The sequence below is a fragment of the Cannabis sativa genome, chromosome 1 (genome assembly GCF_029168945.1).
Source record: "Cannabis sativa cultivar Pink pepper isolate KNU-18-1 chromosome 1, ASM2916894v1, whole genome shotgun sequence".
NCBI lineage: Eukaryota > Viridiplantae > Streptophyta > Magnoliopsida > Rosales > Cannabaceae > Cannabis > Cannabis sativa.
Window position 1 is genome coordinate 10,026,899 of NC_083601.1, and position 23,326 is coordinate 10,050,224.

A 23,326-nucleotide genomic window follows, 5' to 3' on the forward strand; every position below is an offset into this window, starting at 1 on the left:
CCATCTGTAGAGCTTTTCTTTGGAAAGGTCAAGCAATGTTCCAGGGAGTAGGGTCAGTGGCTTGGAATAACATTTGTCAGCCTAAAGCCTCAGGTGGTTTGGGAATCAAGAACTTGGAGCAATGGAATAAAGCTGCCATTTGCAAATATGGCTAAGATGGTTTATAGTGTGTACATTAAGAATCAAGAGTGGTGGAGCTACTCTGCTTCAGTACATTCTAGCTGATACTGGAAGAAGATGGTAGCCCTCAAAGATCAGATCAGAGTTTTAGTGGATCCTGAAGCTTTTCAGAGATAAAGATACACTATTTCTTCAGGTTACAAACTATTTATCCCTTCCCCAATCCGACTGAACTGGTGTAGGGAAGTTTGGGCAAGGCTAAACACCCCCAAACACAGTGTAATCACATGGCTGGCCATGTTCAATAGACTGAAAACACAGGACAGGTTGCTTAGATTTGGAGTCCAGGTGAATGGCACTTGCTACCTTCGTGAACTTCAACCTGAAAATTGTCAACATATGTTTTTTAAATGCAAAAGTTGCAGGTTATTGCTTGCTGGAAGTGAAGAAGTGGTTGAATTGGCATGCCCAAACCAATAACCTCCAACAACTGATCAGATGGATCGGGAAAGCCAAAATTTCGAAGTTCAAAAAAAGTGTTTTGGCTACTGTAACAGCAGGTCTGGTTTACAACCTATGGAAATCTCGAAATGATTCAATTTGGCAAAAAACAGTGGTCAATCCTGAAAGAATAATTGAAGAAACAAAATGGACTTTTAAAGTTCGGATTGATATGTTCATGTCTCGAAAAGTCAAGAGTAGTGATAGAGATTGGTTCTTGCCTTATAATATAATGCAAATGTAATTGCTTGTATAGCTTTCTAATTGATTGTATATAGAATTTGACCCTTCAATGGGTGCATATAGGTTGTAAAAAAAAATCTTATTTGTGTAATACAATTCATTGATTTATCAAAAAAAAAATTAATTTATTTTGAAAGGAAATTTTTTTAAAAATATTAATTCTTATTTTAAAAAATACAAAAAAAAAATAATTTTACCAAAACATTTTAAATTTTCTAATTATAAAAAACAAACAACGGTTCAAATATGCATTACCAAAAACAACCTAAGTTAATTACAAAATTGTCATCAATGCCTCTAAAGTACAATACGACTTTATTTGCTGCAGGGGAAAGCGGACCGACCAAAATTAAGCGAGTTGTAACGCTACTATTGCAAATGTTGGTATCAACTTTTGTCATCAATGCCTAAAGTGCCTTACATTTGTGAAGACAAGCGATACACCATACTTGTTGCAGCAGTCTATGGCATCCCCATCTCTGATGCTCCCCCCAGGCTCAGCAATAACACCAATTCCATTCTCACAAGCTTCTTCCACAGCATCTTTCCAAGCTGATCCAAAAAACAACAACAACAAATATCATTTTCATCAGTAAGGATGGCCACTTACATTTTTGTCCTGTGATTTACTTACTATAACTACATCTGGTTTTAAGTTTAAGATCAATCATTGCTTGAATTTTCCCAATCAATCTAACCCCATTGATGAAAAGGATGTGTCATTACCAAATGGGAAGAAAGCATCACTAGCCAAAGCTGCTCCCTTGACCTCATCTCCTGCTTTCTTCAAAGCTATCCTTAAACTCTCCCGACGATTTGGCTGCCCGCTTCCCATTCCCAGCATACAGTTGTTCTGCCCAATGACAAATACAAAAATTGGTGAAGGATTGAAAATGAATTAAACAGTTGGTGAATAGCAATTAATTAGAACTATCTCTTCGCATATTCTCTCACTTCTTTTTCTTTTTTTTGTGAATCAAAACAAAATAAAACATAACCCTTTGGAACTCATCTTTATCATCACTAAAATCTGGGTCCACAGAGGGCAAAGGTTTTCATTTTCTCTTGTTTGGATCCAAACGAAAAGATGAGAAATCTTTTTTAAAAAAAATAAAAAATAAAACTTAAATATCGTGTAACTTTATAAAAAAAAAAATTAAAACTATAAATATGTTAAAAAAAATCTCATAAATTAAATATATTCTGTATTTTATTTCACAAATTTTTCCTTGTAAAAACCAAAGATTTGAACAAAGCCTTTTAACACCAAAAATGATAAAGAATAGTAAACGGGTAGAGAAGTTAAAACCTTTGCTATCACAATAGCATTGCTCTTGACGTGCTTGGCGCACAACCATGCAAACTCTGCATCGCGAAGCTCACTTTCTTCTGGAGCCTTCTCAGACATGACTTTAAATTGTATGTCTTCAGGGGTTAAATCATCAGTGTCCTGAGCTAACCACCCACCACCAACCTGTCTAAGGGAAAGCTTTCCTTTCTTATTGTTTCTCGCCTCAAGGATCCTCAAAGTCTTTGATTTTCCTCGGAGGATCTCAAGCCCTTTCTTTGTATACTTAGGCGCAACCACAATCTCATAGAACATCCTGGTTTCACCACCTGTTGGGCTTCTAAATTCTCTGATTTCCTTAGCAAGAGCCTGAAACCCAAAATAAATAATAGAGCACAACAAATAAACCAAAGATATTGACAAGTAATCACCAGTGATGGCTTCTCAAAGAATGCGGGTTAGACTCTAGTCTAAAGTTGAATAACTAAGCAGTAAATTAAAGTTGAAAGATTGAACTAACCTCATCAACTTCTATGTTGAAGGCAACAATACCACCAAATGCACTCACTGGATCTGCCTTCACAGCTAGTCTATAAGCTTCAAGGATATCATCACGAGAAGCTACACCACAAGGATTTGTGTGCTTTACAACTACACATGTAGGTTTCTTAAACTCTGCCACACAATTCCAGGCTGCATCAGCATCTAAGTAGTTATTGTATGACATTTCCTGCACCCAAAAGATAATAGCTAGTAAGCAATCGTGGTTTAACTGATTCACATTTGTAAATAATGCGAGAAAATTGTTGCCTGCATGCCTTTTAACTATGATTTAACAGCAAGAAAGGAAAATGAAAGTCTAAACACAAAATGTTACTGCGTAGAGTCACATTAGGAAACACAAATTCATAGCTTGGTTCACATGGCAACAGCTTTGCTGCCAAACTGAAGGGGTCAAAAAAGCAGTTTGGTGAACCAGGAAAGATGGCTCCGCAGAGAAGCCAAGACCACAAGTGATCCAAACATGCACATAGGTACCCCAATTATTGTTACTTGTGAAGGAAAATATTCAATAATTTTTACCTTCATAATTTATTCTGTACCCAATTAGTTCCAATAGGAGTTTCAAATTTACATTAAATTGTAACGGAGAGCATTATTTCAGCAGGGTGATCATCAGATTAGTAAATCGAAATGGACTTCAAAGTAATATAATATTGATATAATATATTTGGTGCTTTCATTGTCATATAAGACACAACTTCTAATTAAATATCCACAAGCTGTTCCAATCAAAGTTTCACATGTTACACAAAGATGTCTTTCCGGAAGTAACTTGTTGGAAAAAATAAGGTTCATAATTGACATATTATAAATATTTACAGCAAGCAGATCAGACAAACATAGTTGCATTTACCACTGACCTTCCCATGGTGTTGAATAGCAGTTGCAATACCACCACCATCAACTTCAGAAAGACTCTTATCAGCATAAAATGCAGCCTTTTGATGAGGATTTTCACCATAACGAAGGGAGCTTTTAAGTGTCATCGGCACCGTGATATTAGGAGGAAATTTACCTACGACAAAATAAAGAAGGTTCTCAGTAACACGTGAGACTGGACATCAGAAAAAAGAAAAAAAAAGTATCTTTGTTCTAGCAGAAACTATTTTAATAAAACACCTCCATTTGTCTGCTTCCACAACCACTCTGCGACGGCAGAATCATAAGAAGCAACATGCTGGAAAGCCTTCCATGCAAGCTCTCTACGAAATTGTTGATTATCTTGGTTTCCTTTTAGAAATTCTAAAAGGGCAGGATAGTCTTGTGAATCAACAACAACCAGGACGTCTTTATGGTTCTGTTTAAATTCAGGACACATATTTAAGTTCAGATATGAGACAGCATAACCAAAATCAAAGATGTCAACTGGATTGCATTTTAAACTGATATACAGTGCAACGATAAAGGCTTCATCATTATTTTGTTCATGACAAGGCATATGCCTCATGATTGACTCACACGCATACAAAAACAAATTTGCAAAATGATTCAGATGAAAAACCTTGGCAGCAGCTCTTATCATGGCAGGGCCGCCAATATCAATGTTTTCAATTCCATCTTCAAACTCAATTTCTTTAGTTGAAGTGACTGTATCATAGAAGGGGTACAAGTTCACCACCACAATATCAAACACACCTGTATTACAAAAAGTATCAACCAACTGATATGTTGCAAATAATCATGTGTGTGAGTGAAAGAAAATAACTCATGCAAGGAGAGTGAATGATCTTATTGCATAACTCACCAATTCCATGCTCATTTAGAGCCTCCATATGATGCTTTTCGTCTCTTCTAGCCAGAATACCCCCATGAATATTAGGGTGTAAAGTTTTTACACGGCCATCAAGCTGTAACAGATAACTACAGTTATCTCTTGTGTACATGTTTAAGTATTACTATTGAATAATATTTTGCTCAAAGATCTCCTCCCTATTTTGTTGTCTTGTCTGAGTTGAAAATATTTACACACATAAGAAACAAAGCTTCGATTTTATTTATATATATATATATCAACAAAAATAAAAATGAACCATGTGTAAGAGAGATTATAAGACAGGTATCCTATTCAGTATTAAAAGAGATAAGGCAATTGCAACATTCTTGAACAATAAATTTTGATATATGACTATCATATCTACCAAATGTCCACGACTGTGTTTGAACTTTGAATACATTAGGTGGAAGCACTCAGCAACACACAGAAAGTATGAGGACAGACAAGAGCTGTACATAGGGGACTAATGGGAAAGGTTTCTTTAACAGTTGCTATATTGAACACATAAAAATATTCTTGCAACAGCTTGGGTGAATAAAAAAGTTTTGGAAGTCCTATCTATTGTACCTACGCTTTTTAACAGCCTTTATACCTGAAATTGTGATAGACCCCAAACAGGATCTCCAAATACAGAAGTAAGAACAGTAGGAAACAGAAAGATAACAGTGTGAAGACAAGGATATTATTGAATAGAAATGAAAACACAAGCTAAAACAAGGTTTTCAAAAGACATGCACTCTCCCAAAAGCAAATGCTCACTAAGTACAACAAGTCATATACCCCACTTTGTCCCTCCCTATGCCTTCAAACTTATATCCAACTAAGCATAATCTGATAGCAAACTCAACAATCCAATGCAACTCAGCCACTAGTTCACCTCCTCTGACATTCCCAAACACCCTCGGCATATATGTGGTCTTTTGTTCGTCCTAGCATAGGCAAATTCTACCAAGGGTCTATCAAATTATTTCAATTTTACAATAGAACAAACTTAACACTTTTTGGCACAAAATAAAAAGAGAATACTACAGAATCCTTAAATGTGTGTAGGCACAAAACTTTGAAGATGGAATAAGAAAAATATAAACAAATAAGGGAGTACAGAATGAGTATCGTATTACTTTCTTTTGCCATAAAACGAATGCGATAATATGAATGATCTGTGAAATGTTGAACAGATTTTCAATAAAATTGTAGGGGACGAAAACCATTGTGTGCAAAACAAGCACAAAGGCCTCTCATGAAAGCTAGCGACATTGATGTAAAAGTATGAGTATTAGCAAATTTATATATTTTGATCTACACAGTTGAAATCAGAGAGTTCAATTCCATAAATCACGTGAGAAGTTTAAAAAATAACTCGGGAAAAACAAACAAAAACATACAAATTACTAAGAGCTAGCTTTATAATAAAATTTAATTAAGAAAAGACAAACACGTTTTGGTTCAACATTATGTAATGTTTAAAACTAGAAAATAAAAAGCATGGCAAAAAATATTGAAGCATTAATTATGTTGAAGTTAAAAAAAAATGTTAAACTACAAATATCGAATGTCTCTGAAGGGTCAAAGGTTAAACTACAAAAAAAGTTCAGAAAAGACAACAAAATCTAATGGCAAAAGGTATAATCAAAGGATGAACCAACTCACCATCTCCGGAAAACGAGTCAGTTGTTCTACTTTTGTAACAGACACCCCAGCAGTTTCTAAAGCAGAAGCTGTCCCTCCAGTCGACACAATTGTGTAGCTTCAGTTAATAACAACAGATATCTTAATAGCTTACAAAATTGAACAGTCAAGATCAATTATTATCGGCTACAATTTTATTCCATTAACCCAACTCAATTGAAGTTACACTAATGCCAGTGAGAACCTTAGAAACAGACTAATTAGCAGGAACAAAGTCAACATATACACGACAAGAAAGACTAATTATAAGATGAAGAATTTACCCCAATTTCTGAAGCCCATCCCCTAATAAGGTGAGGTCTCTCTTGTCTGACAGTGATATTAATGCTTGTTTATTACCTGAAAGAGGCCCATAAAAAATTCGATTGTTAAATCTTCATGTCTAAAATATGAATAACAAGTAACCCATATACATCAATACCAGAATGAGTTAGCACGGCTGTTTCATGCGTCACTGTTTCCTGAGCTGCCATTGCTTTGAAAGTAGCAGACCTTGAGTGCAACAGGTACAAGCAGTTAGCTGAAGAAGTCTGCATTATAACACGAATAAAAGTTAACGTAAACAAAACTCTGAGCTGAACTTTTTCCACCGTCCCCCACAGAAGGGGAAAAAACACTGTATAAAATTTGTGTGTGAGTGTGTTGGGAGTATTACCGGAAAAGGACATAGGCTTCTATAGGAATTAGAGCAATTTGGTCGAAGAAGGTTGATATTGGAAATTGAGGAGTTCAATGCCGCTCTAAGTGTAGTGGTTGTGTTGGGAGAAACTGCTGTTAAACCAAACATACCTAAGACAAACAAACAAAGCACAAAGGTGAACAGAGTAATTAGCAGGAACAAAGTTAGTGAACGAGGTTGATAGTTCTAGGGTACGCTGATGAGTTAGTGACAGCACAAAGCAGAAAAAGCCCAGAGATTGAGTGACCATGAGAGAAGAAACCAGTTGAGAACTACCATTTTTTATTACACATCAACTAAATATCACTACAAAATAATTTTAAAGGATAAATACTTTCTTTTATATTCAAATTACAAAAAAATCTCACATAAATTATCAAAATTAAATAACACGAATATAACCTATAAAATTAGATATAAATTAAAGGGTAATAGAAAAGAGTAAAACATAAAATAAAAAATACAAAGTAAATATACTGTGGGATTATAGAATTAGAAGGTTGAAACCTACACTTTGGTTTTGGGACTGCTATCATATGTGAGCTTATGATATTGGACTAACTTTATTTTGGAACACATTTAATATTTTTGATTTCTCTAACCGATCCAATCCAGAGTTGAATATCAGGCAGGCTTGGCAAGTTTAGAGTTTAAGGATTTCGGGTTGAAAAATTAATCCCGAACCCAGCCCGCAAAATGATCAGGGTTCATGGGTCACAGGTTGACCAGATCAATATGTTGACCGGTCAACTCAGTCAATTCTTAAAAAAAAAAACTATATATCCATATTACATAAGGTCTCCAAATTAGATTTCCCCCCTAATTTTTCAAGATAATAAATTTAAATTTAACCCAAAAAAAATAATGCACACAATTTTAAATTTAATAACCTAATTTGCATATAAAAAAATTAAAAACATAATTCTGTAAAAAAAATTAAAATTAATATATTATAATATATAATTACATATTACATTTTAAATAAAAATAAACTAAAATTAATTATCTACATATAAAAATAATAATAAACTGCTCTCCCAAGTCTCACCTGCCTCGGCTCCGCCCGTCGGTGTACGGTGGTGGTGTTGGGCTTAGACTCGGGTCGACGACGAGAAGAGGGAAAGGAGGGAGGAGCGACGACGAACGATGAAGATGAGGAGAGGAGGTCGGTCGGGCACTTGGGGAGAGGTCGACGGCGGTCTGGGACTCCGACGAGTGCGGTGATGGTCTGAGACTTTGAGACTTTAGGATTTGTGTTGGTTGGACCTTAGTGGTCTCTCTGGTTCTTCGTGCGGCAGAAAGACAGTGGTAGATTGTTAAGGTTTAGTTTGTAGGGTTTTTTTTATTTTTTAACTAGTGTGGGTAGCACATACAAGGGATGTGCTGCAATTATTTGTTGAGTGTTATATTTGGTACCGTTTTATTAGTTTAGTAGTTTGTATTTTTAATAATGCTAATACTCTCTATTTTAAAATCATACCTATTTAGTACTTTAAATTTAAAATTTTTTAATAAACTTTAATCAATACAATTAGTCTAAAATTTTATGAATTTTAAATTAAAATTTATTTATTTGATTACATATAACTGTAAACTCTTTGATTAAATTGATAAAATTGTATTGATTAAATTTTATTTTAAGGTACTAAAATGTACAATTTAAAAATATAAGGTACCAATTAAATATTATTGAAAATATAAGATACCAAATATATTTTTTATAAAAGCACAAGGTATTACATGAGTATATTCCCTTATTTGTTCTACTAGTAAATTGTTCGCGTTTCGCGTGCGGCTGTTTATATAAATTGTAAATTATATGTGTAAATATTCATTGAATAATAAAATTGTATCAAATAATTTTAAATTTATTTTATGCATAATTTTAAAAATATATTTATTAAAAAAAATCTATATAAAAAACTCTAAAAAAATAAATAAAAAAAAAACCTCCTCATACAATTTTTCATATACAAAATAAAACACACAAAAAAAAATTCAAATGTATATTATAGTAAAAAAAAGTTTAAAATTAAATAATACTCACACAAAATATAGATCTAAAACAAAAAAGAAAAGACCATAAACTTTCAAATGTATATTATAATGAAGAAAAGTTGAAAATTAAATAATACTCACACAAAATATAGATCTTAAAAAAAAAAAAAAGAGTGCTAGGGAAACTCTCTTATACACTCTCTTCCTAATTGAGTAACATGTGTATTTTATGAGATACGTTCAACAATAACTCCTCCACGATTCAAAAAATATTCTTCTTCCCGTTATATTTTCTCAGTTCATTCATCTATATAATGCGATTGAACTGATAGGAGAAATACATATTTTTCATACGAAAAACAAAAACAAATTTCACTACAAAAAACTTCCATCTGTAATATTATATTTTGTAGAGTGTATTTGACAGTTCTCTACAGCGTAGTGAGGATTTCACGATTGGGCTGTTTTATCTTGGGGACGATTGACAATTTCTGACTACTTGTACATTCTTATAGGCAGTGTCGCAAACGTTTTAAAGAGAGCAACTTAGTGCGCGACTAAACCCAAAACTTTCATTCGGTAATATCTATCATCTTTTATTTTCAATCTTTACAACATCCATCGTCCCTCCATGTTAAATTATTTGGGAAATTTGAATTTTATATCCATGTTTTATACCTAAATTAATTTTTTAAACTAATACTTATATCTATTGAAAAAGTAGGATCACTTTTCCCTATACCCTAAAATACCCCTCTCATTATTTTCAACCCTCTCTTTCTTCCTCTTTTCTCTGTCAAAGAAAGCCTCCCAACCGTATGCACACCGAAAACCCAACCCGTGAGGCTAGATCGCACCACCCAAAACTCGACACCACCCACAGTGAACCACCGCACCCAGCCACCGCACCCACCCCGACCCAGCCCCACTCTCTCGGACCGCCCAAAAGTCGCACCCCGAAAGCCTTCCTCTCTCTGAAATCGCAGGAAAAAAAAAATAATTGCTCCGTCCGATGGTCGGACCATGGGGTCCGACCAATCGGACCCATGGTCCGACCATCGGACCTGGGTCTCTCTTCCTCTCTGTGAAAACACAAAAAAGAAAAAAAAAATTGCTAGAGAACGTACCACTCGTAGCCTTTTTGAACTGAATTCCAGTCTCCTCCAAACTTGTAGCTGATGGTATGGACTGCCAATTTCGAATCGTACAATTCATAATTCTCTCTTGTTTTGCAATAATAGAAGGCAATATCAATGAGTTCCTTAGTAGATCAAGAATATGCTTGTTTTCCCATTTATGATCCTCAACCTCTTGATATTTTCCTGCTTCTCTAGAGATTAAGTTACCTAAGTAACTAGTGCTGAGTTTAATGAGAGAAAGTTTTACACCTGAAGTTGTCCTGGTCTTCTGAAACAAACAATCAAGCACGAACCAAGGAATTTGATTTTCCAACAAAAACAAGTCACGGTTTAGTGTGGACATGCTATTCACACCGAAGATGGGATCCTGTTTCTCTATAAGTTTCTTATTGGTGTTTTTGCAAAACAGCTCAATAATAAAGCAATTTTTTTTTTTTTTGCGTTTTCACAGAGAGGAAGAGAGACCCAGGTCCGATGGTCGGACCATGGGTCCGATTGGTCGGACCCCATCGGACCCCATGGTCCGACCATCGGACGGAGCAATTTTTTTTTCCTGCGATTTCAGAGAAAGGAAGGCTTTCAGGGTGCGACTTTTGGGCGGTCCGAGAGAGTGGGGCTGGGTCGGGGTGGGTGCGGTGGCTGGGTGCGGTGGTTCACCGTGGGTGGTGTCGAGTTTTGGGTGGTGCGATCTAGCCTCACGGGTTGGATTTTCGGTGTGCATACGGTTGGGAGGTTTTCTTTGACAGAGAAAAGAGGAAGAAAGAGAGGGTTGAAAATAATGAGAGGGGTATTTTAGGGTATAGGGAAAAGTGATCCTACTTTTTCAATAGATATAAGTATTAGTTTAAAAAATTAATTTAGGTACAAAACATGAATATAAATTCAAATTTCCCAATTATTTTTCTAAAACTTACCTTAGTTAACTCATTCTCAATTGTACTTAATCGTTCCATAAAATATATAAAAAAAAAAAAACTAAAACTAAAACTCATTCTCAATGGGAAATTTGAAATTCCATCCTTACAAGACCTTAAATTTTTTTTCCCTAAATGCATACTTAATAATATTGGTCATATATGACCACATTCCTAATATCCCACAAATAACCCTCCCATTTGAAAAAAATCAAAAACTCAAATCATCCGTCCATGGCTGCCTCACCCCGACCCTCTCGTTGACCACGGTTTCAGCGCCCGACCACCATGCCCGGCCACCAACAACCACCCACCACCACCGACAGCAGCCGCCGACCACGCACGACCACCGTCCGACCACGCACGACCACCACCCGCAGTCGCGAATATGTCGAAGGTTAGTTTTTCCTTGGTCGGTTTTGGGTTTTTTCAGATCTGAGGTTGAAGACATTGGACCTCCTATTGGTTCGATGCCGTCCGATGGTCCGATGGGGTTGTGGGTTGGGTCCGATGGGTTGTGGGTTGGGTCCAATGAGGTATGTGGGTTGGGTCCGATGGGGTTGTGGGTTGGGGTCCGATAGTCATTCTCGTGGGGTTGGGGTCCGATGGGGTATATGGGTAGGGTCCGATGGGTTATGTGGGGGTCCGATAGTCCGATGGGTGGGGGTCCGATGGGGTATGTGGGTAGTGAGAAAAAAACTAACCTTGGACATATTCCCCACTGTCGGTGGTCAATACCGGTGCTGGTGGTGGTCATGCGTGGTCGTCCGGTGCTAAAGGTGGTGGCGGGTGATCGTCGGAGGTGAACCGGTGGTGGTGGGATGTGGGTGTTGGTTGTTTGTGCGTGTGTGTTAAGCGAGAGGGAGAGAGAAAGTTTTGAGTTTTTGATTTTTTCAAATGGGAGGAGTATTTGTGGGATATTAGGAATGTGGTCATATATGACCAATATTATTAAGTATGGATTTAGGAAAAAAAATTTAAAATCTTGTAAGGATGGAATTTCAAGAACTAGGCTTAAGGCTTTAAAGGGTTACCAAACATGAAAGGTAGCCTTGGACTGCCTGCCTAGTGGATCCTGCAAAAAACATGGACGCCTGCCTAGTACTGCCTTACTCTCTTTTTCTGAGGGCGGTCACATGGAGCAATATAGTTTTCTTTATACATAAAATAAAAATATTTTAATTAACGCATACACCATGGTTGAAAAACAAAGTTAAGAAGAGTAAATGTTAAAAAGAGATAGTGATTTGAAAAAAAAATAAAAAAAAATATATATATATATACTAGAAAAAGCAGAATATATCATTATTAAACTCAGTAACTAAGAAAGAATGTGTCATTGTTATAGAATATCCAAAAAAACCCATCTCCCAAAACTTTACCAATGTCTACAATTACAGCACCAATAATTGACCAACAACCACAGCAGCCACCTCCCATGGCTGTGGTCCAACAAGCCTACACAGCCCATTCGGGTCACGGCTCGGTAGGACCCGTTATAGCGGTCCTTGCTGTCATTACTGTCCTCGGATTCGTTGCCGGAATGATCGGGCGGCTATGCTCAGGTCGCCGAGTCATGGGTCACGGTCAGTACTTCGATTTCGAAGGGTGGGTCGAGAGAAAATGTTCTTCTTGTCTCGACGGCACCGTCGGCCCTCCTCATCGACCACAGCCGCCGCCGTCGAATGCTTCCGGCGTTGAAGTCCCGGTAACATCGAGGTCGGTGGAGACGCCTGCAGAGATCAAGGAAGAGGTCGCAGAAGAGCCAACTCAATATCCACAACAAAACTCACATGCAAGTACTAGTCACTCGTGACTGAGTATCTCATTGTTTCATGGTAATGTGGGTTGTTTTGATAATTTTTTCATCGTTAAATTTTTGATATGTATATATTTGGGTGAGGAGGAGGACGACGAAGTTCGGCAGGAACGAACCAGAAGAACAAAGGAAACGACGTCGTTCCCTCTATGGAACAGATCTTCATGGCAGAATCAGCTGAGTGTGTGTGGACTGAGTGCTTTGGTGGTGAGTTTTGTGCTCACCATTCTCTTCACTTTCACAGTAGTCATGAAGCTCAACCTCAATGTTTCCGCTGCTCTTTTATCGTTACTATTTCTATTAATGAAACTGAAATCTAGTTATTGATGTTATTATCATCTAGGAGTTTTGTGATTTGTTATTGGTTTTGAATCTTGATTTTGGATTGGAGAAGCCAATTTTATATGTTTTTGTTTCCCTGTTTTATGTAGATTTAATCATGGAAACAAATTTTTTTTTCTTTCTTTCTATATTTGAACTCTTACAATGTGTTTCAATTTTCTCTTATTTGGATTTAAAATTGTGCGGAAATGAACTTTTGAGAAATTTTAATAAAGGTTGATTTTAAGGAAATGTATTTTTTTTCTCTTCTATTTTTCTCACTACTATACATATCAATCCAAACTAGCCTAAAAAAAAGATTAGTGTAATGTGTATATATATATACATATATTAAAAAATACCAATTGATTGTTATGATAGGTTTGTTTACTACAATTTGGAGGATGTTTTATATTTTAACTCATTCTTATTCCAAAACAGATTATTGTTCTCAAACTTAAAATAAGAGTAAATACCTAATTAGTTTAGTACTTTAGTCAAACATTTTTGTTTGTCTGTTTTAATAACTTATTTGGCACCAACTTTGAATGTAGGTCCAAACATCAAACTTGTGAACAAAAAATTGGCCGAGTGTGTGCGTATGATGGCCATTCATAAATACATTGTTCGCACTTGTACATTGTTTGGTTGTTCTGTAGACTGGTGTTGTGTCAAACTCTGCAGTAACTGGTGTAGTTTACATATGTATTTGGTGTCTATGTGTAAACTTGGATGTGCCTTTTTTGGAGTACTTGATTGTTGGCCTTTACCTGTTTGTAGTGTTTGATTGTTGGTCTGGGTTGGCATGTTTTGACATCAAGGAGGGTGTATCTATTACACCCCAAGATAGTACAATAGGGTATAATAGATTAAATAAAAAAAATATTTCAGTCATTGTATTGAGGGTGAGTTTGTGAGAGAGAATAGGTTATATACATAAGTAAGGCAAGAAAGGGAGATGCAATGTATGGAGTAAATCTCTATTTACATCAAAGGTGTCTAAGGGCTTCTATTTATTTATTTTGATAGATGCATCTTTAAATTACATTTTAAGTTACATTATTTGGATTCGATCTCATGACCCCCCCCACCCTCCCAAAACTCACACGCACCCCACTACTATATGGCCACTTGAGCTAGCCACAAGTGGTTTAAAAGCTCCAATCTGTTTATGATTAGTTTACTCTAATATTCAATATACTTTTTGGACCGGACTTTCGATAGTTTTCCATAAAAACTCTAGAAGTTTAAGATTCACGATTGATTAAAATTGTTGCTTTCAAAAGTGTACATGTATATCCTTCCTACGGGAGATATACTGCATTGAGTATTTGGCAGAGCACCAGACCATTGTGTGTTTTGTAGAGAGAAAGGTGGAGACTCAGCTAACCATTATTTTCTCATTTGTATGGTGTCCAAAGGCCTCAAGTTCAAGAGCAAATGGTGCATGTGGGTGAGTGAGTTTGGTTTTGTTAATGGGGCTGATATTGTAACCTGGATTTTAGACCCTCCATTCTTGCAACACTTGGTTTGATTCAAAAATAGGAGTTTAGTATCTTTCTTGCAATTATGCTGTCTATGTTTTTGTACTTCCGCATTGAGCTTTTCACAAGAACACCTTCCTGATGGAATTTATTACAAATGAAGTGGAAAAAGGCGTCAGCAACAACTGGAAGGTGCTTACTGTGATCAATAATGATGATGATGCTAAGATTGTGTGTTTTTACTTTTTAGAACTCTCGTCAATCCCTACCTCAGCCAAGAAGAATACGTGTTATGATTGATGCAACTTTTAAAGAGGGAAGGGCTGCTGTTGGGTGGTAGCTAAAGACGAGTGGGAAGTTTTTGCTCTGTTTGGGAAAAAAAGATGAAGGCCAGTGGTCTTTTAGAGTGCAATTTTTTTGGCTTTTTTCTGCTGGTTGACAGGTGATGAATCGGAGTATGATAATGCTAACCTGTACATAGACTGAGAAAAAGTCTCCTCTAAGATGGTCCTTATCTTCCATGTTTTGATAGAGTTTATGTAGGTTGCAACTTTTTGAGTGTCATGTTTCTTGGTTTGATAGAGTTTATAATGTGGCTGCAAAAGAGTTGGCTCGGGTCTATCAAATAATGTTTGTTTTGGATTTCTTGATGTTGGGAAGGTGAATTCTCATGTGATCACAATGTTTTAGCTTTTTAACCTATTTTAAGGTATTAAAAAAACACCATGTCTTGAAATTGCAACTAGTTTTCTAAATGCACAAAACATATTTAATTGAGACATAATATAATATGTGATGAGAATAGTAAATCTAAGAAACCAATCAAACTGTGACATCAAAGATTGTTTCGGTTTGAACAAGCATTCAACAAATCAACTAATCTAATCCTATTAGGGGACAAAAAGCTATGCCCAAGTCTGATTTGCTTGTCAAGAATAGCAAGACTTTGTTGCCTAACACAAAACAAAACTTTAATATTACACGCTATGATCGCAAGAAATTTGAACACAAATCAGATTAGAATGAGATTAGAATCAACAATGAAATGTTTTCAGATATGTTATTGATGAACAAGCGGGCAAGGTGCCCCGAATTAGGAGTCACAGTTTAAAGATACACATGATTTGAACAAAAACAGCAATAATTGGGAGGGTTTAAGAATGTACAATTGGGATATGATTATGAATGTAGATTTAAGCATCATCTGCATCACTTCCACCAACCTGTGACTCATGATTAATCCAATAATTGTTCCCATCAGGACCTGCAATCTTGACCCTGTTCAACATTGAATCCACAACATTTACTTGAAAAATTCACTTGATATTGGTATTAGAATGTTCTCTCTATATAGCTTACTGACCGTTCGAGTACAGATTTTCCTTCTTTGTACTTTTGGTTCTTCTCATGAGCGGTCTCCTGAAATCAACCATCAAAATGACTTAAGGGCTAAAGGATTTAGAAAAACTGTTGAGTACATATCATTACTGTCTCTAATTCTTACATATTTCCACCCAACAATCGATCCACAGCCAACGCAGAAGATATCAGCGACAGTGTGCAATCCAGTCATCATCAGTCTATCTTCTTTCTCTCCAAGAGAGATATTAGATCTGTTAAGTAATTGGATATGAGAATTACATCTAGTAAGGACTTCAAGAATGTAATGTTCCATGACTTCCTCAGAGACAAGAAATCATCCTTTATTAGCCCAATGTCAAATTCAGCTCTTAAAGAAATTAGTCCAAACTTTCCCATCATTTATTTGCCTTTCCTTATAGTTCACATGCACATACTATTGACAAAAACACAACGGACCAAGATTCTAAGCCTTTCAAACTTATTTCATCACTGAGCACACAATATCACACTGAACAATGAAATGCTAAGCCACATCTCAATACTTGTAAGAGCACAATAAAACTTTCACCAGTGCAGCATCAGATTTAGGTTCCACATAATACCAGAGAGTCCATAACTTCCACATTGCATCCACAAGTATTCAAGGGATTCAAGAGTTGAAGGTTATGTTAAGAAGTGCTAACACTTAATAGTACGATCTTACATATGTACACTTGAATTTATTTATTTTTGAGGGGTTGAAATTTGTTTTTTCTAAAGTTTTAAAAATGTTATAAGATTATGTTTACAACATTTGATATTTTTTCAAGGGGGAGAAAAAAGAAAACTTACACCTTACTGAAGAGATAAGCTTTTCCATGCCTGCTATGAAATGACTGTAGAAGCAACAAGGCAAAGCATGTAGTTAGATTATTTGGTTCTTGCTGATCTCACTATTCACATTTGTAGACCACTTGAAACAACAAAAATCAAATAATTATCATCAAGATATTACAAAAATCCATTTTTACAAATTTAAGTCATTATTTATTATAACTCAGCAAAACTAATAAAAGTCTGAAACTAAGCACAACACCAAGAGAATGCTCTCCATATTACTTGATATTTAGTAAATGAAGATACCATAAATGCATATGAAAGATGCATATATGATTGTGTATTTAAGCAGCATCCTTGAAGATACCATATATGCATCTGGCATATGAAGATACCATACGATCAAACAGGTCATTTTGACATCTATGAAAGATACTCTTTCTCAAACAATAAGTTGAAATACTTTACTTTGAAATGTATACATCAAAACTAATTCAAATTAGAAACTAAATATCCATTTCATTCAACCCATAAACCAAGAAAACCTTCCAACAGTTTAGCACGTCCTTAAAGAATTTTAAAACCATCATATAACGTCCCTCACCTCACACAGAACAAACCTTATATGTCCTTGCAGATCAATGTTATAAGTAATCTCATACTCTGACGTTGTGAGACAAGTACATTTCTGATACTTTATTAGGTAGCCAAACGAAGCTTAACTAGCATAAAAAAATTCAATCATTCTCCCACAAGATTACATGTTTACCACCTGAAGCCAAGTACATTGAAATCATCCAACCGAAAAGGATCGGATGGAAAATCAAGTTTTCAGTTTTTGAGCAGGGAAAGAAATGGATCAACTGGCTCAAAGCTAAAACTTGGCTAAAAGCTACAGCCAAAATTGAATGTAAAGTCATGATCATAATTCTCAATCAGTACCACCGCAAATTTTGTTTCATTTATAATCCAAAAAAACGAAACTCCTAGATCACAACGACAAGAATATAAACGCATTATTAAACAAATGTGTGACAACCAATATATTTATAACTTGGTAAGAAGCAAAGAATAAGCAAAATCAACGAAAATTAACAACACCCAGATGAAAACATTACATGATATGACTAATCAAAGCTCGGAAGTGATCAAAACAACCTTTGAAACAACGTCTTCACAAAGAGCGAGATGGGTACGGCAGTGCTTGCAGCTGTAGACCTTCCCTTCTAGACTCACCACAAACAATCTCCCCATGCCTCAACTCTACACTCACAAATCTTCACGAGACAAAAATAATTAGCTAAAAAAGAGAAGATGGGATTAAAGAATAGGCAAAAGGGTCTGCGAGAAAACCGATGGAGCCCAAAAAAAAAGAAGAAATTACAATTGATAAAGAGCTTCTCTAAGATCTAAGAACGTGAAAGGTGTGAAGATATGAAAAAAAAATAATGATTAATTTATGATCACAATAGCAAAGAAAAGAGAAAATGAGGGAAAGAAAGAAAGCAAGGCATGGAACCTGAGAGAGAATCGTTGAAATTACCTTAGCTCTCGTAATGGTTTTAGCAAGAAATGTGGAACGAGAAGCTATCGCATTTCACAATTATATCACTTTTTTTCCTTTTTTTTTTTCCTTCTGTAAAAGTTGAGCATGACAAGACGTATATTTACGGGTTTTTCAATTATTATTCATTGGGGATTTCATTTTGCTTTCTCTAATTTCAAGTAATAAATAAATAAATAATTTTGTTATTTTCAACCACCCCCGATTATTATTCTCAAAAAAAAACAACCCCCGATTATCACTTATTACGTTTATTACTTAAACAACCTTAAGCGAAGTAGCAAATTATTAAGTGATAAAAACTTTTTTTAAGAGTAATTTACTGTCATATTCCTTTATATTTTAATCTCTTCAATTTTTTTATGGCAATACTACTCTTTTAATTTAGAATTTTTTCAATATTATATATAAAAGTGATTTTATTTATAGAAATATTTTTAATAAAATTACTTGCACAAATACTAAAATACCACATCTCTGTAAATATTGAAATCTAAAAAATTATCAAAAATAGAAAAAATGGGAAAAATATCCTTTTTAGAAATTTTTATTGTTTTGCAAGTTTTTCTTAAAACAATTCAATTTTTTAAAAACTGTTTGCAAATTCCAATATGTCTTCTCCTGATGTTGTTGAATGGATTAACTCTTATCTTTCAGATTATAATGCAGCTCAGGTGGGTATTAAGAAGCTTAGTTCGTCTCCAATCTTACAAGATCATGAACAACCTAAGCAAGTCAATCCGGGTTTTTATCAACTTAACACAGATGCGGCATTGTGCTCCTCTCAAGGGAAACTTGGTTTTGGGGCTGTCATTTCAGATTGGCGTGGAAGGATTGTGGCTGGTCTTTCTATTCCAGCGGCTGGTGACTTTGTTCCACTGATGGCTGAAGCTCTTGCCCTTAGAGCGAGTCTTACTTGGTGTTATCTTATCAGAATCCCAATTGCAGTCATCAAATCAGATTCAAAGCTCCTGGTTGATCGGATTCATGGACGAAAGAGAGATCTTTCTGCATTATTAGATGTTGTGGAGGATATTAGCAGTTCTTTGTCTTTATTCCCTAATGTTAGCCTTCTTCATATTAACAGGAAATATAATAATCATGCTCATCTTTTAGCAAAGAAGGCTTTGGGGCTAGACAAAGAAATGAGCTGGAATGGTTCGGTTCCAGTAGTGTAACTCACTGTACTCGTCAAAAAAAAAAAAATAATTCAATTTTTTTACTGTTTTTGATGTAAATAAGATATCAATTAGTTACATTTTATTTAAAAAAAATAATTTAAAGTTAATTTTATTTTATACGCATTTGGTTATTTATTTTAAATAATTAACTTTAAATCATGATTTTTTTTTAAAAAAAAGTAGACTATATTATGTTAGTTTATTATTTAAGATATTTTAAAATTATTTTTTTTTTTAGTAATTTTAAATATATTTTGAGATGTGAAAAATATATATAATTTTGTTAGTATGAAAACGATGACCAAAATAAAAGTAACATTTTAGTTTCTTTTATATTATTAAACAACAAGTAATTAAATTTAAATTTGAAATAAGTAAAACAGCACTACTAAGTAATAAAATAAAATAAAATATTATGAAAAAAAAAAACAAAATAACTAAGTATAACAAATTCACAACAAAACAAAACAAACACCACTATAAATATAACTAATATATATTTTTTCATTTTTTTAATATTTTTATTATATATAAATAAATATAGATAATTTTTTAGTATATATTAAATGTAGTTAGATTTGATTGGATTTTAATTGGATTTTGAGATTGACATTAAATAACCGATCCAATTGAATTAGAATTCAACTTTTAACATCCAATCTAATTTAATTTTTTTTGCAGTTAAATTGATTCGATTCAATAAATAGTAATAATATATTCACATACAAATGTACAAACTTAACATACACTTATGTAACAAGTCACTGTAAGACTTTTTTTTTTCTTTTACTTTTGTAGCAATGAATAATTTTATTAAAAAAGAAAAAAATGTCATACAACTTCAAAGATCAAGAATCCCTAACAAAAAGAATCTTATAAGTGAGATACATTTTAAATATAATTAATTAAATTACTTACTATTTAAATGTATTTTAAATTTGTGTGTACTTATCACTATTCAATATAAAATATTGATTTTTTTTTACCTTTTGATGTCTATTGAAAATTATTGTGTACCATAAAGTTAAGTAGTTTTTTTTTTTTTTTTTTTGTAAGTTGTGACTTATTTTATAAGTATAGTAGTATGTGCCCAGTGTGCTTTGTTTGGTATGAATATATGGTGGAGATTGTTTTGTGTTTATCCTAAGAATATCGTGAAGTAGTAGTGATACATGATCTGTTTCTCAGTTAATAAAGATAAGTTTTTTCTTCATAATATAATATTTCGGAATATTTTTCGTTTAAATAAAAATTCTCCTGTTACCATTAAAGTAGTATGCTAATTAAATTTTATATATTTTATATGGGTATGATTTTATTTACTCACTTGGTCAAGATGCAAGGACTTCAAAAAATAAGTTTTTTTACAATTCTCTTTCTTCAAATTTTACTATATTATTAATTTATATGACATAATTTTAAGATTGTTATTTTCACATTTATTTATTTCTTCAAAATTTATTTATTTGATGTTTTGGTCTAGGTATCAACTTTTATAGCAACAGTTATTGCTTTCTTGGTCAGATTAAGATGAACTCAAGGAAATTTTACTGTTATTCAGGTGAAAGTTGTAGCTCTAATAATGGTTTCATTGGATTGGTTGCTGAAATTGGACTTTTTCTCATTTCTTTTAAGCTTGATTGTTTAGGTTTGATCTCTGCCTTTTTTAAGAGATTTTCTTTCTGTAATGATTTAGGCTCTCTGTTTGATATTTTTTTTAGTTTACTGTAATGAGCGCTTAGCTTTATTATGAGAATTAGTAGATAATTAGAGTCTAATTTCAAAAGTAGACTTTCAATTATTATTTTTATAAATAATAAAGTATAAATACCATTTTGGACCCTCTGTTTTACAAAAGTTACCAATTGGACCCTGTATTTTGTTAAATGACAAAATAGACCCTATATTTTCTAAAATAGTACAAATAGGACCCTGAATTGATTTTTTGTCAAAATAAAGTTTAATTATAATCTGATCTAAAAGTGCTATGACAAAATTGTTTACATTTTTTGTATCTGTTCGTATTAAGCATTGTCTTCAAGTTGGTTGTATTAAAAAAAAAAAAGTTGTCAAAAATTAAGCTCAGGGTCCTATTTTTACTATTTTAGAAAATACAGGGTCCATTTTGTCATTTAAGAAAACACATGGTCCAATCTGTAACTTTTACAAAACACAGGGTCCAAAATAGTATTTACCCAATAATAAATATAGAGATATCTTTGAATTTTAAGTGTGTTATTTATATTATACATGAATTTTATATTTTTATGCTCGGTAATAGTGGAATACGACATATGGCCTACAGGGTCACTTTTTTATAGTTTAGTATTTTTAGAATAGCGGGGTGATCTAGCTAGACATTTGGAATGTCGGGGTTAGGCGAGATTGTGTTATTAGACTATTTTACCCCTAAGCCATTTTACCATTTAAGCTTTAAGGAGGGGGCATTTTAGTTATTTTGACCATGATGGTTAGGTGGCTCCCTCTTTTGTTGGCAACTAGCCACCTAAGGAATAATTAATTTAGGGGTTCTCTTTAGTGGAAGAAAATTAGGTTTATTCAAAAGAAATGACAAAAATAGAAAATCCATTTCTTGTCTATCTCCTTCTGTCTTGTTCAGTTCAAGCAAAAATCAGGGAAGATTTTATCTCCCATTTTTCAATTCTGAGGTTATTAGCAAGGTTTCTAGAGGTGTGATCCTAAGGTAAGCTCCAACTCTAGTTCTCTTTTTTAGTATGTTTTGGTTGGCTTAAGCATGAAGATTATTGAGTTAGTTGCTGTTTATGTTAGATGAGTTTTGCTGCAGTTTTCTGAGTTTATTTTGAGGTTGTTTAAGCTTGTTGGTTTGATTTTTGGTGTTTGTTTGTGGAGTTGACCAAGTTTGAGTTCATGAACTCAAACTTGGTTCAACAATGGTGATTTTAGAATTACTGTGTTTTCTGAGGTTTTATTGCTTGAAAATGATTTATTATGGCATGTATAGATGTTTTGGAGCTTGTGGTATGTTTTATTTTTGTTTTAAGTCATTTTGGGGGTCTTATGTTTTTCTACAGTGGAAAACAGCAGGCTGTTTCAACAGAAACGACCTACCGTTTTTACTGGTGCAAAACTAGAAAAACTGACAGTTTCCCCATTTTATTGTTTTTCTCATGTTTCCTCGATACTTAGGATTTTTCCATGCTAGTTATCGAAAGGAAAACTTTTAGTTTCAATTTTAAGTCCCCGAAAAGCGATTTAGCATATCGCTTATCAGTTTGGCATATGTTGTGACTTAGGGGCTTGTAAACCGTCGAGCAACAGTTTCACTCAGGTTGACAAACACACCTGAATTTAGAATCGAGATAAGATTAGTATAATAATATGTATATGTGAATATATATTTAGCGTGCATGTTTATGAATGCATGTTAGATTACATTGATATAGCGGTATCCAAGTATTAGTATACATAGAGTTATATTGGATACCGATGAATGTATGTTTAGCTAAAGTACTGATTGATGCTATCACATTGATACGACTAGAGTGCTGAGTATAGGCTGATATTATGGTCAATAGTATTGTCGTACGAACAATCTAAACTGAGTACATGTGGGACGTGGGATAAGGTTATGATTGGGTGTATGGGCACCTAATTATAATCCGTTTTTGTTACGATATGATTATGCTTTTCTTATTGAATCTACCGACTCACAGTTATTGTTTACTTGTGTTGGTAAAGGTAAAGCTAAGGCTAAGCAACAGTGAGTACGAGTAGATGCAGATTGTACATATCGGGGCGGTTAGACCTGAAGTGTTTGATCTTCGGGACAACAGACTATATTTTGATTAGTTGCTAGGCAACAAGTTTTGTAACTAATATTTTGTATTT

The 23,326-nt window shown here is 34.2% G+C and overlaps 2 protein-coding genes across 4 annotated transcripts; both read right to left on the reverse strand.

Annotated features, from left to right (window-relative positions):
• Nucleotides 1-1,055: 1,055 nt before the first annotated feature.
• LOC115706092 (uncharacterized) lies at nt 1,056-8,276 on the reverse strand. 3 transcript variants are annotated; one of them, XM_030633615.2, is made up of 13 exons: nt 7,907-7,931; nt 6,835-6,968; nt 6,601-6,709; nt 6,443-6,518; nt 6,141-6,237; nt 4,461-4,563; nt 4,218-4,351; nt 3,836-4,013; nt 3,577-3,731; nt 2,673-2,882; nt 2,174-2,521; nt 1,591-1,717; nt 1,056-1,416 (listed from the first exon to the last, which is right to left on the reverse strand). In XM_030633615.2, the coding sequence occupies exons 2-13, from the start codon at nt 6,964-6,966 to the stop codon at nt 1,265-1,267; spliced, it is 1,821 nt and encodes a 606-aa protein (XP_030489475.2). In that variant the 5' UTR covers nt 6,967-6,968; nt 7,907-7,931; the 3' UTR covers nt 1,056-1,264. The 3 variants fall into 3 exon arrangements, with proteins under 3 accessions (XP_030489475.2, XP_030489474.2, XP_060959614.1); XM_030633614.2 differs by lacking the exon at nt 7,907-7,931 and adding an exon at nt 7,370-7,652; XM_061103631.1 differs by lacking the exon at nt 6,835-6,968 and having other exon boundaries at nt 7,907-8,276.
• A 7,285-nt stretch (nt 8,277-15,561) lies between these two features.
• On the reverse strand, nt 15,562-18,472 carry LOC115708271 (protein yippee-like). The gene is made up of 6 exons (XM_030636496.2): nt 18,255-18,472; nt 17,870-17,988; nt 16,727-16,770; nt 16,038-16,146; nt 15,897-15,952; nt 15,562-15,811 (listed from the first exon to the last, which is right to left on the reverse strand). The coding sequence occupies exons 2-6, from the start codon at nt 17,963-17,965 to the stop codon at nt 15,727-15,729; spliced, it is 390 nt and encodes a 129-aa protein (XP_030492356.1). The 5' UTR covers nt 17,966-17,988; nt 18,255-18,472; the 3' UTR covers nt 15,562-15,726.
• Between the last annotated feature and the right edge of the window lie 4,854 nt (nt 18,473-23,326).

Excerpts from the sequence above, each read along its gene's own strand:
- LOC115708271 (XM_030636496.2), bottom strand. The coding sequence starts at position 17,965 with ATGGGGAGATTGTTTGTGGTGAGTCTAGAAGGGAAGGTCTACAGCTGC. Across the intron at positions 16,771-17,869 it reads GTGAAGACGTTGTTTCAAAG|TCATTTCATAGCAGGCATGG; the intron begins GTTGTTTTGATC and ends TTGCTTCTACAG. Across the intron at positions 15,812-15,896 it reads GGAAAATCTGTACTCGAACG|GGTCAAGATTGCAGGTCCTG; the intron begins GTCAGTAAGCTA and ends AATGTTGAACAG.
- LOC115706092 (XM_030633614.2), bottom strand. The coding sequence starts at position 7,394 with ATGATAGCAGTCCCAAAACCAAAGT. Across the intron at positions 6,238-6,442 it reads GATGGGCTTCAGAAATTGGG|CTACACAATTGTGTCGACTG; the intron begins GTAAATTCTTCA and ends TATTAACTGAAG. Across the intron at positions 2,883-3,576 it reads CTATTCAACACCATGGGAAG|GAAATGTCATACAATAACTA; the intron begins GTCAGTGGTAAA and ends TTTTGGGTGCAG.